Here is a 17692-nt window from a genome sequence, read left to right on the forward strand (position 1 = left end):
TTCGGATATTGCATAGTATAAAGATATGATTGACATATATATGATGTATAGATGATGTATGGACGTATGAAAGTTATAATTATGAATGTATAGAAAGGTACGAAAGGTATTTATAGAATAAGGGAACCGACCCTAATAATGTCGGCGAATGTAGGGAACCGACCCTAATAATGTCGGCGAATGTAGGGAACCGACCCTAATAATATCGGCGAATGTAGGGAACCGACCTTAATAATATCGGCGAATGTAGTGGACCGACCCTAATAATATCGGTGAAGGTTATAGGGAGGAATGCTCTTTAAAATGCATGTATGAATGAAAGTATGTATGTTAATATGAAAGAAAGAATGAAAGTACGTAGGTATGTAAGTATGTAAGATAATAGGAAGGTATGTACCTTCGGGTGCATATGTAAATATGTGAATGTATTGTACGTTACCTGATTAACTAGAACTCACTCAGTGTAGCTGACTTTTAGTATGCACGCAGGCTAATCGACTGAGACAGCTGGCTTGAGAGAGACACATGGCAATACTGAAGGGCTGACATCTGAAGATTTGTCATGATGTTTTGATACTATGTTTTATGTTATGTTTTTGAAAGACAAGTTATGGATGTTTGTAATGGATGGTTGACAGATTATATTATTCCGCGAAAGTTTTAATTAACTCTGATATTTAGAACTGTGTTTATGAGTAAATCCAACGTCAAAAGTGAGACACCGGTAACGAGACCTTACACCTTTCCTTTCTTATCCTTCTCTCTTCTTTCCTTTTCTTTCCTTGGTTAAAAAACTCAAAAACAAGATGTTAAACATAAATCTTTTTCATTTTTTATCCCCTTTTTATTTTAATTTAACCCTTGGAAATATATGAGCCTTTTCTTCTAAAAATAGTTAAAGGTAGTTGAAATATAAATTGCATGGGGACATAAACATGTTACCCCTCTTTTGGCATGCTAACCATATTTAATTTTGTAAAACATCATATATTATTATCAATAATTAACATGCAATCATTTGGTTCTCCATCTTTTACTCCCATACATTTTTACGGGTTGACTCGGCTAGTCTCAGAACATTTACATGTAAAACCCTTCTTTTCATACACATTTCTTTCTCATCCTTTTGCTTTGGATTTCATTCTATAAATGTATGTATTACTGTATAAGTTTTCTTAAAGCTTTACAACTATGTATTATCATCACACTATATAAACTATGATTATAAATTGATAGGTATTATAATGAATAAGTAAGATAAATTATGTGATGTGTTGCAAATTATGGGTATTGCGGTTTAAATCTATGTCTTTTAGGAAGCGATTAGTAATATATAATTTAATTCTTTTTAAATAAAAACAAAACGATAGTGAAATAAAACTGAAAATACCATAACTTGTTACGCAAACTGAAACCATGTTATGATATGTTACTTGATTTTATTATATTATTATAATTAACTGAACACTACAACCATATTAAATACTGAACAATTTTCAAAACAAATTCCACAATCCGAACTATTAAAAATAACTCGACCACGAAACCAAACCGAACAATAATCAAGTTTAACTCATAGCATTGTGTTTTTACTATTTTATGCTCCTAATTAATAACATGTTCTACTTCTTAAACCCACTTTTGCAAACTATTTGCCGTCCTCAAAACAAATCTTTGTTCTCCAACCATAAAACCTAATTGTCACGTGACATGCACACCAAGGACAATTTAGTCAAACCCTACACTTGTCTTTAAAACCCATGTTCCAACTCACCTTAAAGTCTCAAACTAAACCCTCATTCAATCTCTCTCCGATCACCAATGGCAACCCTAATCTTCTATCTACTCTTCACTCTCCTCCAATTCTCCGTTACCGTGAGAAGCGTACAAATAACTGAATCCTCAATCCACAACCTCCTCAAAAGCAAAGGCTTACCGGTTGGTTTATTTCCAAAAGAAGTTGAATCATTCACTCTTTACAACACAGGTCTTCTTGAAGTGTTCTTACGTGGACCTTGTTTAACAAAGTTTGATACGATGGTGTTTTACGAGAGTACGATACGAGCTAATCTTACGTATGGAAGTCTTACTGGCGTTGAGGGTTTATCACAAGAGGAATTGTTTCTTTGGTTGCCTGTGAAGGATATTATTGTGACTGATCCGAAATCTGGACTCATTTTATTCGATATCGGACTCGCGCATAAGCAGCTTTCGTTGTCGTTGTTCGAAGATCCTCCTGATTGTAAATATGAAGGTAGATCTGTTGTAATTTGATTGAATTAATTTTAATAATTTTGTTTGTTGATTTTGTAAAATGTGATTAGAATAAAATTGATAAACCGGTTATGACGAATGACAATCGTAGTGAATTATGATCGTCATTTGGTTGAAATGATATTGCTAGATTATGATCAAACTCGCACTGGAATTCCCGGCAATTGACGTGTTTTAGGAATGGGATCCGCTACAAATAAATCCGATACCGATAATACGCCCCGATTAGTTTAACAATAGAGTAATTATTATTACACTACGACAAAATTAAGTAATGTAATTAGAATTATTCTAGCTCAAAAACTGTAGTGTGCGTAATAATAATAATAATTATTCTAGTGTTAATTTAATTACTTTAATTATTTGTATGATTTGCACCTTAAGAACTGTTTGTATTTGATCGCAACACGTTAGTCTTAATTTTTGTTTCCGGTGAATGATTTGGATGCAGATGTGTTGAATTTGAAGAAGAAATCAAGGAAGGAAATCGGGTTTGATGCTCAATTGTAGGAGCAGAATTGGTCAACAGTTTAATGATGATTTCATCTTTTTTGTTTAATTTTGATGCTCTAATTAATTAATCTTGGTTTTGTTTTGTTTTCCAGAAATTGTTGTTCTTGAGGTAGGTTGTAAATTTTGGAATCTTCATCTCTAATCAGCACTAATTTTGTTGTTTTTGAGTTAATCAATTATTGATAAAGTAATAAATTTTTATAAAATTATAAATTTTTATAATTATAAATTAATCTGTTGATGATTGATGCCAGCAAGAATTTGATTGGGACACAGAGCCTTCACGGGTGTCTTTTGAATCATAGTGTGGGGACATGCAACTTTTATGCACTGGTTTTGGGGCTTTATCCACTGGTTCAAAGTTCAAAATGCAATTATTACGATTAATAATACTATATTGTGTTAAAATGTTAATAAATTTGGTTAAGTGGTTCCAGTGAGAACAAAACTTGGAACCTCCGGAAAGCAATGTTTAATCAACTTTAATATATTGGTTAAGCAGTACCTTTCAAATTGATTTTTGTAACTTTGCTAACTTTTTATAATGTTTTTATTAAAATAAAGTAGTAAGTTTTTTTCATTTCTCTCAATAAATGACAATATAAATTGGGTTTTTATTAAGGGATGCTAGAGAAACTTGACCAATTACGACGAGTATTCTTTTGGAGAGGATAAGAAGACGAGACAAAAATAAATGTGAGGCATGGCAAAAGGTTTTAGCACGGATATAGGGAGGCCGAAGGGGGGGGGGGCATGGATTGGGTTCGTTAAGTGATGCAAATCTCGCAATGTTGGCCAAATGGTGGTGGAGATTTAAGAGCGAAAAAAGGGGTCTTGGAGGAATATTGTCTGTGCTATCCACCATTCGGATAGGTCCTGATCTAGTAATCCTACCAATGTCTCAATGACGGGTCCCTGGAAATATATTGTAAAAATTCATAGTAAAGAATCTTGAGAAGGAGATGAAAATGGAAGTAAGGGATGGTAACGACTAACAACACATTCTTTTGGGTTGATACATGGTGTGGGGAGACATCGTTCCAGAAGAGATATATGTGATCGTTCGGATTTGAATCAAACAAGTGGTGTACGGTGTTGGATAGATTATTGCTGTATTTTGGCTGAAATATGTGGGCAGTAGGATTGGACGACAAACTCGTACACGAGAGACGAAGTTGAGGAGCTTAGGAGTGTTGATTGCTTTTCAAGGTGGTATACTGAACCCACGATCGAATCAATTGTCTTGGGATCTGGATGGCGGGTCCGGTTTCTTGGTAAAAAAGGAAGGGGGTTGAATGTCGATGGGGAATTATTAAATGGACTGGAATAGTTACGTCCCTAAGAAGGTATGGATTCTTGCGTGGAGGGCATTAATGTAAATGATAGCATCTAGTGTATCCTTGGTTAGGCAAAATGTGATAATAGATTCAATTCTTTGTTTGATTGGTGGAGATGTGGAAGAAACCGCGGAGCATATCTTCGTCTCACGTAGATTTGCACAAGCGATCTGGGAAAAGGTTATGGGTTAGTGCCAGATTCCAGATTCTCTTTGCTTTTTGGTCCGTGATTTATTGGATTTGCATATGTCCATGGTGTTTCCTCATGGTGTAGCTAAGGTGTTCCATGCTATATGCTTAACGACTCTTTGTTGTATTTAGAGAACGACGAATGAAGTAATCTTCGAAACGAAGCCGGCCTGACTGGAGTGTGTGTTTGGGAAATTAAATCCCTTAAATTTTGCGGGTTCACTATAAGTGAAACAGGTTGATTTTACATGGGAAGGGTGGTACGATTTTAATTACAATTTGTTGTGATAGAATTGGGTGATGATTTTATTCGGTGTTTGGTTTGTAACGGCGGGGTAACGATTTGGCATATGTAACTTCTCGTGGCTAGTATCTTGCTAGGCATCTTTTGGTGTCCCGTTATTAATAATATATTTTGTTGGTCGTTGATCGATGTTGAAAGGTCAATCAAAAATACTTATAAAATACCTTTACTAGCTAAGGCAAGTAAGGTGTCAAATCCATAGGGAATCAGTGGAAAGTGCGAGTGGAACTCAATTTGTATTATAAAAATACTTAAAAGTGGATAAACGATGTCAAGCAGTTTAAATGGGTAGGTTGTAAACAATGACATGAAAATAACCAAACTCTAGGGTTCGGGTTTTACAGCAAATTAAGGAATTGATAAACTTCTTTAGACAGTTTCTTATAAAATATGTAAACCAAAAGACTTAACGATTGACCGTGTTGATCGTCGGAACTGAATCCGAACAACTTACAAAGTTAAATGAAAATCTATTTGATAATCTGTTTTACTTGTTGAAATACAAAATCAATAATATGGTTAACGATAAACGGGTCAATGACGAAAGAACTTAATCCTAATTGTTGATGACCACAAAACAATAACTGACAAAAGATTAAGTAATCAATTAATTAAAACCGTTTAAGCATAAAAGCAAACACAAATAATTGATTAACCGAATGATTAATCAATTACAAATCCAAAGTTAAAGTATAGAATAAACAAAGCCTAACAAGCAACTCAACCCTACACCCGGAGATGGTTATGAAGCCTTTAGCCTTGCATCTTGATCTTCATGCTCTTGATTATGATATTGGAGAAGGTGTTCATGGATCAATCTTGTGATTAAGATGTGTTATGGTGGTGTAAGATGGCCTCTAAGAAGTCCCAAAACTGATTATGATTGAATGTATTTGACTTTAAGGTTTTAGGCCTTTAAATATAGAAGAAAATCACCAAAAACCCTTTTTCCGTCAGACCAGACCGTAAGCTACGGTCTGGCCACCGTAGCTTACGGTTAGACCGTAAGCTACGGTATGTGATGTCTGCTTTACGGTCACTGCTAGGCCAAAACTGTTTTCTTCATAAAATTTTCGTTTCAACTCCGTTTTCCTCCCCGTTTGCGGCCACGTCTTCGTATTTCAATTCTCTATCCTATCATAGATCTTTACTTTCATTTCCACTCCATCATAAATGTTCTAAATTCGCTCCTTTAAGCTTCGTTAAGCTCCGCACACATGTAAACATAAAACCTATCAAAGTATTTGTGTTCGATACATATAAACAAGTAAAACACACAATATAAAAAAAAATTAAAACACGTTCTTTCATCCTTACATCAGTCGTTCAGAAAAATGAATTGAAATAATAAGATAGTAACATGAACAAACTGTGTTCTAGATTATCATAATGAGTTTATATAGAGTAAAAAAACCTTTTTAGTCCTTGGTACAATACAACCTTTTCAATTTGATAATTTTATTTATTTATTTATTTTAATCCATTACTTTCATATTCAGTTAAAGTAACTCTTAACATTATCTATTTTTTCTGATAAGTTATTGTAAAAAGACAAAAATACCATTACTAATTGATCGATGATGAATAATCTGTCAATAATAAAGAAAATTGTGTCATATTCACCCTAATTAGTTAGTAAAAGTAGGGCGTCAAACCATGAATTATTAATGGCTGATGCCTATGCTAGAACAATACGAAGTAATTAAGAAGGAAAAAAGAATGTGATGGGAATATTACTCTATATAAATACGTCAATATTTGTCAAAAGTTGTCTTTAGTGTTTCAGAATCAGTCATCTTTAGAGCTTGACAACCTTCTTCAATACTTAAAACAAACTACTTTCTCTACTTGAAATTCCAGTATCTTCAGCTTCAAAACTTGAAATTTCAAGATCACATTTTCAAGCTCTTTATCAAATAAACATAACAGTAAAGTTTGATGAGTATCAACTAAAAATGACGTTACAATTATATTTATGAGGTTTCCATAAAAAATTTCCGCCTAGGAAGTGTTACGCAAACTTTAAAATTGTTTTAAGATTATTAACTGTTTAGATTTAGATAATACGGAGTGTATTTGAAAAAACTAAAAATGGAAATAAATGAAGGATATATCTTGACAAAGATTTTGATTATAAATAAATTTATAATCAAGTCCATCTCTCAAACGTATTTATAGTTTTATATCATCTATATCTTAATTTATAAATATGTCCATTTCTCAACTATATTTATATTATTACATCTTATTTACAACAAATCACCACCAAAAACAATGCAATTTTGTTTTCACATTTTATCATATATATTCATGCGTGACACATGAGATTCAAACATATTAGTTTAATTTTAAAAAAACGATTTTTCACTAGTTTTCTAACAAAATGACATGGATATATAACTTTTATTATTAGCAATATTAATATTATAGATTTATTTCGCATTCGCTCTCTCCTTGTCCGGAAAAACTTCATGGGATTCCTTGACCGGTCCATTCATTGCCGTCACATTTTGACATATGCTTTAACGTACATATAACATTTAATGTTTATGAACAACTCCATTATCCCTTTACTCTTTTGGTGTATTATAAATAAAACCAGTGGCAAGTTTGGACGAAAATGCAAAAATGAACGGACTCAAAACGTATAAATTTTTTCATAAATCGAGGGTGGAGACCCCTGGTCCTTATTAACATTCACCCCTGAATGAAACTATTTCATACAATCATCTTGTCGAATCTCTAGTTCATGTGGAAAGCACAAAATGATAGGATATTCAATAATGAATATCACGCATTCACACCTGTCCACAGTAAAAAAGAAAATTAAAAAAGAACACGTATTTATGGATAAAAAATAAGACAAAAGCACAAACCAAGATTGCTTGGTGCAATCTTGGATTGTGATACTTTAAATATTATGAATGTTGGGATGTTAAGTTTCACGTGAACATTGTAAGTTCTTTTGCTCAAACGTCTTGTTATTTCATTTTCTACAATAATATTGTCGTTTAAAAACGTTTATAACCATTCAGTAGCATACTTAGCTGTTTTTTAGTTTTGTTATAAAAAATAAACTGCCATAATAAATTAATTCTATTTTTCACTATCAATTTCTATTTCGGGATTTTCGGTTTTTCAAACAATAATAAAAATACTAACTTATGCTTTTATTAGCAGCGTTGCTATAGTTATTAACTTTTTATAATTATAAACTTCTTATACACCCTAAACTTTGGATTTCTACAAATATTTCATTTTTTAAGTTAATGACTTTATAAAAAAAATAGAATACAGCTTGTGAGCATTATAATAACACATTTAAAAAAGTATGTATTAAATATCATTGTCTGATAAATAAATGATTATTTTTTTATTTTTAAACGGCCTAAAGAGGTTAACACTTTTTTGTTACTTAGTAGTTGCATGTGAAAGTGAAAGCGTACAAAATTAATAAAATTGATAAAAAAACATATATATATATATAAATATATATATATAATATACAAGAGATGAGCAAATTAAGACGCTTAAGTTTTAAGTAATTTACAACATAATCAACATATGATACAACTACAAAGCATAATAAATAAGGGTAAAATAGACTTTCAATCATAAATTCACACGTAAACTTTCAATTCATCTAATATATTTATAATTTTTTACCCTAAACTTTTATTAAATACAAGAATATTTATAATTTTGCCCCCCTAATCTTTAACCATTTATTACCAATTATTTTAATTTTAAACCAACTTTCCCCCACGATTTTTAAATTGACATAACTTTTTCGTACGTAAATATTTTTTAGAAAATGTTGCACCATAAAAACGAGCATTTTATTCTCTTTAATTTGAGTATGATATTGTTGGAGTTTTTTTAAGTTAAAAAATCAACATGTTACGTATGAGTGTTCAAGGCCAGTTTTGATGGTTTAAGTTAAACATGCGAGCCTAACTATTAGTAACGATTATTTGTCATCGAAAATAGTAACTAAACAGTAGAAAATTGAAACCGAAAGTTAAAGAAAAAAACAATCGTTAACCTAACCGATGATCGATTTAAACGGTTGTAAGGTTTCAAACCGAACCATGAACTCCCATAACTGTTACGTGATTACCATAGTCTATGTTCAAACACCCACTGCATCGCGCGGGCATTCTTCTAGTATATATATATATGTGTGTGTATATATATATATTAGGATTTAGTTTATAACTTATAAAATTATTATAAGTTTAAAATATGTAGATTATATTGTTACCGTTTTATAGGCAATTAATATAAAATACATATTAAATATAAAGGCTTATATGTAGTACAATTGTTATGAATTATAACTATTGTATCTAAGACCCGAGATATACCTTAAAGTTCAGGACGTTAAAGCTGATTTAATAAAAGTTAACGAATGGGACACCACTCCCTTCATGGTTTAAGAGGCGTTAAAGACACGGTAGATTAAAATGTTAACGGGCTTTGATAGGGTTTAATATGTTATATATTGAATTTAGAGAAGATAGTAGGGATAAAAAGGAAGAACGATTATATTATTATAAACGTAAAGAAAGATTACAAGATATTCCCGGGCCTAGCCCTCTCTCACCGTATACACGAGAGCCATGGCAATGCCATCTTAAACCTAAAACATACTCTCCTCTCCCTATTAGCTATTAATACCTATTTATAGAAATATAAATTGCACTTAACCCCTCCCACAATAGACAAATGATATTCAGACTAATACTAGATTATGATTCCTATCCTTACTCCCCCCCCCCCCCCCTCAAAACAGTCTTGTCCTCAAGACTGGAATCGGTAAGTGACTCCAAATCCAAGTAGAGGTTTCCTTTGTTCCCAAGTTCACTTCAAGAAGGGAAACTAGCCAAAGAGTTTGGATAGGATATGAAATCTGAGGCATGTAAGGATCTGTGATTTCGGCTCACGATCCAAAGCAAATAACTTAGGAGGAACGTGGCCATGATGTTGAGTCACATGGGATGTGGTATACAAGAACATGCAATTCAACCATGGGAAAAGTGAAGAAATTCGTATAACCAGACCCGCACCAACTCGAACATTAACCAAAATCAAGGTATAACAGTGAAGGGTCGCAATGACGATTGAAATACCCAAACAGTGTGCTATTCCGTGAAACGCTACCCCAAAAGGTGAAATGTAGCCAACCATAATCATAGAGGATCTAGAATAATGCACTATGGAGGCTGTAACAGTTAGATGTAAGCCCAAAATCAAATTACAGAGTACCAAATAGTCACAGAACCATGGGTTATTAGCTGGTACACACTCACAGGGGAAACGAATAGTATAGGAGGTGATACACGAACTGAAAGAACGAGTCCAACATATATGTTTATATGGGGTTTGTGATATGTGGCATCCATATTCAAGATGTAGGGTACAATACCTCCTTCCAACTCAGACGTCGATCGCTAATTTTGAACACAGCCACCACTGTTGCCATCGGTGAAGGTTGCTGAAACAAAATTACAGTGAAGAAATTCTTGGAACCACCTAGTCGACCAGCAGATTGGATAGTCACGCCCTCATGTGAAATTGAATTCAATTGCAACCCCGAATCAATAGAGGGAAACACAATTGAAGTAACTGGGATCTGAGCGGCATCCCTAGATCCGGTCTTCACCTCCGGTACTGATTTCCCAGCCATATTGAAGCCCAATATGGCTAACGGGCCTAAATCTGGAGAGTCATGGCCCAAAATAACTTCCTGCTCTTCACTGGGGTCCAAAGCCCACTAACAGACGATCCAATTATCACCTACCAACCCCAATTTGGAATGGTCGGTTGATTGTTTGTCAGATCTAGGTAGATCATTACCCACGCCAAACGAATTGGCTTCAGAATGGGTGATTATTGCCTCCAATTGAGCGAGTAGAGATGGAGAATTAGGAATAGAGCCAGAGGAACGATCCACCGCTAGGTCAATTTTCGGATCTGAAGATGTATCTGGAAGAAGTGATGGAGACCTGGAAGTTAATGTCGAGGCTAAGTCAGATTTGGAACCCGGATATGAGAAAACGTGACTGGAGAACCCAGATCTCGACGAATCATCATCGATTCTCTTCTCTTGGGACTTCATCCAAGCCACAACTACCCTACGAAATTCCCGTGACTCCTCCCAATCTGCTATTAACGTGGAGAGAGAAGCCTTAATCTCAGTGATATCTAATTGAAGTTGCTGAATCTGATGTTCATGAATATCCAGACGAGCTTGTTGATTCACCATGGTGTGGGCAGGTCAAGGCAGGTCGGACCAATGATAGGGTTTGATATGTTATATATTGAATTTAGAGAAGATAGTAGGGATAAAAAGGAAGAACGGTTATATTATTATAAACGTAAAGAAAGATTACAAGATATTCCTGGGCCTAGCCCTCTCTCATCGCATACACGGGAGCCATGGCAATGTCATCTTAAACCTAAAACATACTCTCCTCTCCCTATTAGCTATTAATACCTATTTATAGAAATATAAGTTACACTTAACCCCTCCCACAATAGACAAATGATATTTAGACTAATACCAGATCATGATTTCTATCAGGCTTCAAATCCTCTATACTTATACACTAAATTTATGAAATGATTTTAAAATAAATTGAAGGGGTTAAATGAGCTTAAACCATTAACCATTTTCTTTAGATGAGATGAAGTTAAAAGTTATAAAGTGAGTTATGTGACGTCTACGTGAAGTTAAGAGACACAAATATATATCCCGTGGATAACCGCAAATTATCTATCATCCTACGTTACTAAAGTGAGTTTCTTGCATCCGGTTCGGTATGACCCAACAGTTTACAAGTTCAACCGAAATTAGCATTAAAAATACTAAAACAAAAAGACTTCATTATTGATATATCTTGCTAGTTTGTGAGAAACGATATATTCTTCTTATAATCCTCATGATTGTTTTTATATTAATCATCCTACTATACTATTAAAACAAATTAGTTTGCCTCCACATGCCCCTTTCCTATTGGAAGATTACCTTTATTTCTATATATATCTTGCACTTTTCTATTTTTCTTACCAATTAAATAAATCAAAAATAAATTCTATTCCTAATAATTAAATTACTTAATGTATTCATTTAAGTCAATAATAACAATACCGGTTTCCAAGTTTCAATTCTTTCAACTTCATTGCACCATTTCCTTCATACTCAACCTTACATAATCAACGAAATCCTCCATCCAATCGGCTATTATTTTATGTCAATCCGACAATGATTTGATTAGATCCGAAATATTCAATTGACACCGTTGTTCGTCTAAATAAGGGCAATCGAAGATAAACGGAATACTCAATTACATCCCGGAAACGATTTCCGTCAATCGATGAGTAGATCCATGTTGATTGTTAATCAGATCTTCACTTCGATGGTTGTTTTACCGTCAATCGATATTTTATCTGGTTAGTATTTTATATTGTTAGGATAGTATGTTTAATTATCCTAGGTTAGTATTTTATATTGTTAGGATAGCATGTTTAATTTTTAATCTTAATTGTTAATGTTAATTGATATTTTTAATTGATAATTCCTATGTTTCATATGGTTAATAGTTAATGTATAATTCATTCCTGATTTCAATTACATTATATGTTAAATGTTAAATTTTTAATTTTTAATGTGTCATTGATTCCAATTTTCAATTATGGTATTTGTTAAATTTTTAATGTGTAATTGATTCCAAATTACAATTATAGTATTTTGATTTTTATTGATTCATATCATTAAAAATACCTAACAACTTTTCAAAATCGGAATTTGAATTCGTAGTCAACTTAATGTCTAATTTTGTAAACATTAATTATAATATAATTGAATTTATATCAATTTGAATTCGTAGTCAACTTAAGGTCTAATTTTGTAAACATTAATTATAATATAATTGAATTTATATCAGTTATGACTTATGAGTTATTATGATTTTGTTAAAAATAAATCCCTAATTACATTATGCAAATTTACTATATATATTAGTGTTATCGGTTATTATACACATCCCTAATATGTTCTTTAATTTTACTATATTTATTAGTAGCAAAATAAGTTTATATCAATTACATTTTTTGAAATCCCTGATTGTATTCCCTAAATTAACTGTATTTAGATCTTTTCTTTTTTTTTAAACAATTCAAACTTTCTATCAAATACTGTTTATCTATATATACTATAACCAGAATAAAGAGATTTACACACTTCTCACTTACTTACTCTTCGATTCATATTTGTATCATTGTCAAGGTTTTTCATTTTCTTTCATAGGATAAATATTTTTTTTAACTCATCTAAAAGTTAATTAATGAATCTTGAATCTTTGCTTGAATTTTTTATTTGTTACACAGCAACATGGAAGCATCAAACATTACCAGGCTATGGCGTTTGAAGGACAACAATAAACCAAGAGAGGACTGGTCCATAGAAATGATTTTAGAAGATGAGATGGTATTATTATATACAACTATAATTGTTAATATCTCCTTTTTTTTCTTCCTCGTTATATAAAATTAATTGTTATAATGTTTGTATTATTAATAATGTAACATGGTCATAGAATGCAGACATATGTAAGGAAAGCTTGCATACCGAAACATGATGTTTGGCTAGCTGAGAATCGGTCATTGATTGTTCGAAAACCTTCACTTGGTGCAAATCTGTCAACATACCGTTATGTTGACAGCCCACACAAGCTATGTTTCACATCAGAAACTCGTCTTTCGATTTGCGATGAGTTTAAAGGTCACCTTTATGGATTGTCGTTTGCTACCTTTGATGATATCAAAGCCAAGAACATACCTCATAATGGAACAATAGGTTTCCTCAATTCTTTATTACCAATATAGTTTTAAATTCTATACATTAAATGACGCCAGTTAAATAGGATCGTTTAATATATGTTTTATTCCTCATTATGAAATTTTTCGCAGATGTAATCGGTCATGTCAGCAAGTTTTTTACCAACAAAAACTCATTCTTCCGAGAGTCACAACACCAGAATCGAAGAACCATGGAATTTGCTGACTTGGGGTATTATTAATAATATATATTATCATGTATAATCAAATAATTCAGTTTTGTTAACTTATAATTTTGTTTGTCAGTGACAATAAGATTTATCTCACTTTATGGGATAACTATCTTAAACAACTTACCAAATATGTTGCTGACAACCCGAATGAGGAATATCTCATTATCGTCCTCCAATTCGCACGAGTCAAGTACTATGGAGGTATCATTAACAATTATATCTTTTATATTTTATCCTTCAAATTCTTTATTGTTAATAATTTTAAATTTACATACGTGTATATGATTTTTCCAGAAAATGTATATGTCCAAAACTCCTATGGTAACGATGTTTCAAGGTTGCTGATCAATGATTACTTGTATGAAGTGATTAATTACAAGAAAAGGTAATTTCTTCTGTTTATGGATTTCATTGTTTTCGTAATGACATTGTCTTAGACTATTTAACATGTTTAGATAATATGGTATGCTGAAGTTTGTATGGTTTATCTTGATGATGATTGCAAAATGTAATTTTTGGTATTACGTTTACCTTACTTTAATATTCTCTTATAATTATTGTCTACATATAAACTTAATTAAATCATACATAACTAACTAGGGCAATACTAATGTTAAATAAGACATAGTATTATGTAACATGAACGTATGTAATTTACTTATTCAATATTTTGGTTAACCATTAACATATATATACATATATTAAGTAAACAAAAGATGTGAATGATTTATTGCTTTCTGTATAATTTTGTTATTAATGGAATTGCTATATGTTAGTTTAAACTTTTAAACTTTAATAATCAATAATGTCAACCATATTTTAGTTTTCGTTTTCAAATTAAATAGTTATTTATCATTTATTTATTTATTTATTTATTCAATATGTATATTTTAGAAAATTAATATTAAATTTATAGTTTCACATATGGAAATTTGTTAAATTTATAGTTTCACATTACAAGAAAAGGTAATTTCTTATAACTATTTAACTATAATCCATTTTTATTCCATGTATACATTATTATTTATTTTAAACACCTTATGACTTACTTTTTTTAAATAATAGGTTGCTTGAAATATCCTCTCAAGTCGATGTCAAAGTACCTAAACCGGTTGGTTCATCTATGCTGCTAGCTGTTAAGGATGAGTTTTTGAAGAACTTTCCGTTCTATTCAATCAGTGATCTTTGTACCATTTTGGAGGTATATAACCATTCGTATTTATAAAAACGCATCTTCAGTTTTATTTTTACTAAAAAGTCCATTATGTTTTTGTTTGTAGGCTAAAAACGTCATCATAATTGGTATTGTTAAGGAAATAGTAGGTAACAAGGAATGGTACTATAATGGTTGCAAACGTTGTAGTCGTAAGGTTACTTCTGTTTTTGTTGATGGAGTGAAGGTTTATGAATGTAAGAGTTCAAGTTGTAATTCTCTAGGCGTAAACGCTAGAACAAGGTACTATTTTATAGGTTTAAAATATATAATACTAATATTTTTTCATTAAATAATATTAAAGTTAAAAGGTGTTTTAGAAGACTTTTTTAAATAATCCTCTTTATGTTTTAGATTCCGTATTGCAATTCGTGTCCAAGATACCACCGGTGTTGTTTCGCTTACGTTGTTTGATCGTGATGCTAGACAGTTGTTCAATAAGGCTGCAGGTCATTTTGTGACCAGTGATGTTGAGGTATGACTTTATTATATAATAAGTCAATTTATATTTTGTTATACCATCCATGTTTTGCCAAACTCCACATTTGTACCATCCTCCGATAAAATGTCGTTTGTGTCGTTTATGTTTATTAATTGCCTTTTTGTTTCATTTTTAAAAAACATCAACTTTTATCATATTTAAGATATTTAAATGTAAACACGAATACTTCTTTCCGATTTAACATGATTCTCAAATCTTTGAGTATACGTCAATCGATGTTTTACATATAATATCTTACGTTTCTTTTGTTACTGTTTTTAAATTCCTTAAATGATTTCTGATTATGTTTACTTACAATCATTTCCTTAACTATTTGGTTGAAGCTTGATCCCATGCACACTTTTCCAGAAGAACTCAATATCATATTAGAGAGAATTTGCTTTCATTGTAGAGGTAAGTGACTACAATATAAGAAACTCATATGACGTATACGATGTCAGTAAATTAACGGATGATGATGACGTTCTTAATGATCTTGATAAGAAGCTCGCTCATGATCAGGTATCATGACCTGTTTCAATTTTTAAAATTATGAAAATCTACATAATCCATTTTTGTATTTATTTCATAATTATTTCATTCACTTTAACTTCCGATGCAGCCTATTGACAATCCGTCTTTAACACTTGGATCAACCTCTGGCCTGAAGTCAACCGAAAAGGTAAGACCTTAAAAATAATAATGGATTATGTATTCGTTTCTCTAAATATAATATTTCATGAAATCTAAATGTGTACACTAAAAATTTTTTTTTAAACCTATTCGTAGGATATGTGTACGCCTTCGTCCTTCCAGTTAACTCCTACTTCAAATTCGGAAGATGTTATTGCTGATCGTCTTTCATCGCTTGGCGAAAAGGTTATTTCTTTACCTATAGTTGATGCAAAACTCAAGCGGAAGTTGGATGACGGTTATGATGTTCATGATGACACAGGTATGTCTGCAACCAAGACGAAGGTTGACGAACAACCGACTGTTGATGGTAATGTTGGTGAGGGAGATACCGTTGGAATGCAAAAGTTATAAACTGGACGGATTTGGAAGTTTTGGAATCATTGAAATGTTTTGCATGCATGTTTACTTTGTTTTTTTTTGGTTTGACTTTGGATGTGTTTGTGTTTACTGTCCTTTATTTGATATTGCGAATTTGGTTTTATTTGTCGTGTTTGAATTTCATATGGATAGCAATGAATTTGTGTTTTCCTTATGTTATGTGTTGTTTTATATTTGGTAAATTAAACAATATTTGAATGATATATAGTTTGGTAAACAATTTGAATGATATGTAGTTTCATGTTATAAAAAAAAGTAAATTACATATTTCCTATACCAGTATGTATTAGTTACCAGATAGGTAGAAAGGAAATAAAAGTAAATCAAACAAAACAATATTTAATGCCATACTTATACGTAGCACGAACGTTTATATACGGGATACAACTATTTATTTTTTTTATGTATTTTTATAACTTATTAACATTAATATAAGTATAAGTTTATTAATCATTTAATATTATAAAAAATAAAGTTTTAATGTATCAATTTTTAATCATCTATGCTTCACTAAAAGTATTTTCATTGTAACTATGAAACATTTAGATTTGTGAAAACAACAAAAACGCGTGTTTTTTCTTGACTGACTTCCTGTTGTTGAAACCTAACATTACTAAACTACAAATTTACAAACGAGTTATAAATTTGATATCTCTTTTTGAACCGTTTTTACTTTAAACGGTAAACAAGCGTATAACAATACCATCATTTATAATGTTAGGTTAAAAACAAACTTCTTTAGTTAAAAAAAGGCATTTCAAAAATAAATATCTGATCGTATAACAAAATATACAATCTATATTTGTAATTCATATTAATCAATTTCTTACAAAGGAAACTCTAGAAACTTGACATAATAATATTATAATATTATTATAGTATATTTATAAACATAATATCTCATATGAAGTCCTCAAACTTAAAAAAGGCCTTTCAACTTCTTCATCGCTCAAGTGAATAGCCATTACGAACAGGTATCTTCTTCACTAAACTGATGGCTTCGTCTTTGAATGATCTTCAACGATTTTGTTAGTCTCCTCTTATTTTATCATAGAGACATTACTTACCTCTCAATTTTCTGTAATTGAAACCTATGTATGAACCGATTTCTGTAAATCGGTAGTAATAACCGATTTCAATCATTACTTAACTTTGTCTTTTCTGTTAAATAATGTTCTTTGGTGAAGATTTGACATATACATTAATCACCATTCTTGACTGTCTATGAAACCT

At 31.5% G+C, this 17692-nt stretch overlaps 2 protein-coding genes across 2 annotated transcripts; both read left to right on the forward strand.

The window, feature by feature from the left end:
- The first annotated feature begins 1621 nt into the window (after positions 1-1621).
- Positions 1622-3248, forward strand: LOC143537246 (uncharacterized). The gene is made up of 2 exons (XM_077031054.1): positions 1622-2254; positions 2726-3248. The coding sequence occupies exons 1-2, from the start codon at positions 1822-1824 to the stop codon at positions 2782-2784; spliced, it is 492 nt and encodes a 163-aa protein (XP_076887169.1). The 5' UTR covers positions 1622-1821; the 3' UTR covers positions 2785-3248.
- Positions 3249-13012: 9764 nt separating this feature from the next.
- Positions 13013-16432, forward strand: LOC143537249 (uncharacterized). The gene is made up of 11 exons (XM_077031057.1): positions 13013-13108; positions 13225-13477; positions 13591-13690; positions 13765-13892; positions 13986-14076; positions 14757-14892; positions 14972-15147; positions 15259-15379; positions 15800-15907; positions 16008-16067; positions 16175-16432. The coding sequence occupies exons 1-11, from the start codon at positions 13013-13015 to the stop codon at positions 16430-16432; spliced, it is 1527 nt and encodes a 508-aa protein (XP_076887172.1).
- Positions 16433-17692: the final 1260 nt, after the last annotated feature.

This window comes from Bidens hawaiensis, unplaced genomic scaffold (genome assembly GCF_021521415.1).
Source record: "Bidens hawaiensis isolate Kalapana, Puna unplaced genomic scaffold, B.hawaiensis_p1.1 tig00011152_1, whole genome shotgun sequence".
Lineage (NCBI taxonomy): Eukaryota > Viridiplantae > Streptophyta > Magnoliopsida > Asterales > Asteraceae > Bidens > Bidens hawaiensis.

Coding starts and splice junctions, on each gene's coding strand:
- LOC143537249 (XM_077031057.1), top strand. CDS start 13,013: ATGGAAGCATCAAACATTACCAGGCTATGGCGTTTGAAGGACAACAAT. Junction 13,893..13,985: donor ACGAGTCAAGTACTATGGAG/GTATCATTAACA, acceptor TGATTTTTCCAG/AAAATGTATATGTCCAAAAC. Junction 15,380..15,799: donor TTGTGACCAGTGATGTTGAG/GTATGACTTTAT, acceptor TTCATTGTAGAG/GTAAGTGACTACAATATAAG.
- LOC143537246 (XM_077031054.1), top strand. CDS start 1,822: ATGGCAACCCTAATCTTCTATCTACTCTTCACTCTCCTCCAATTCTCC. Junction 2,255..2,725: donor TCCTGATTGTAAATATGAAG/GTAGATCTGTTG, acceptor ATTTGGATGCAG/ATGTGTTGAATTTGAAGAAG.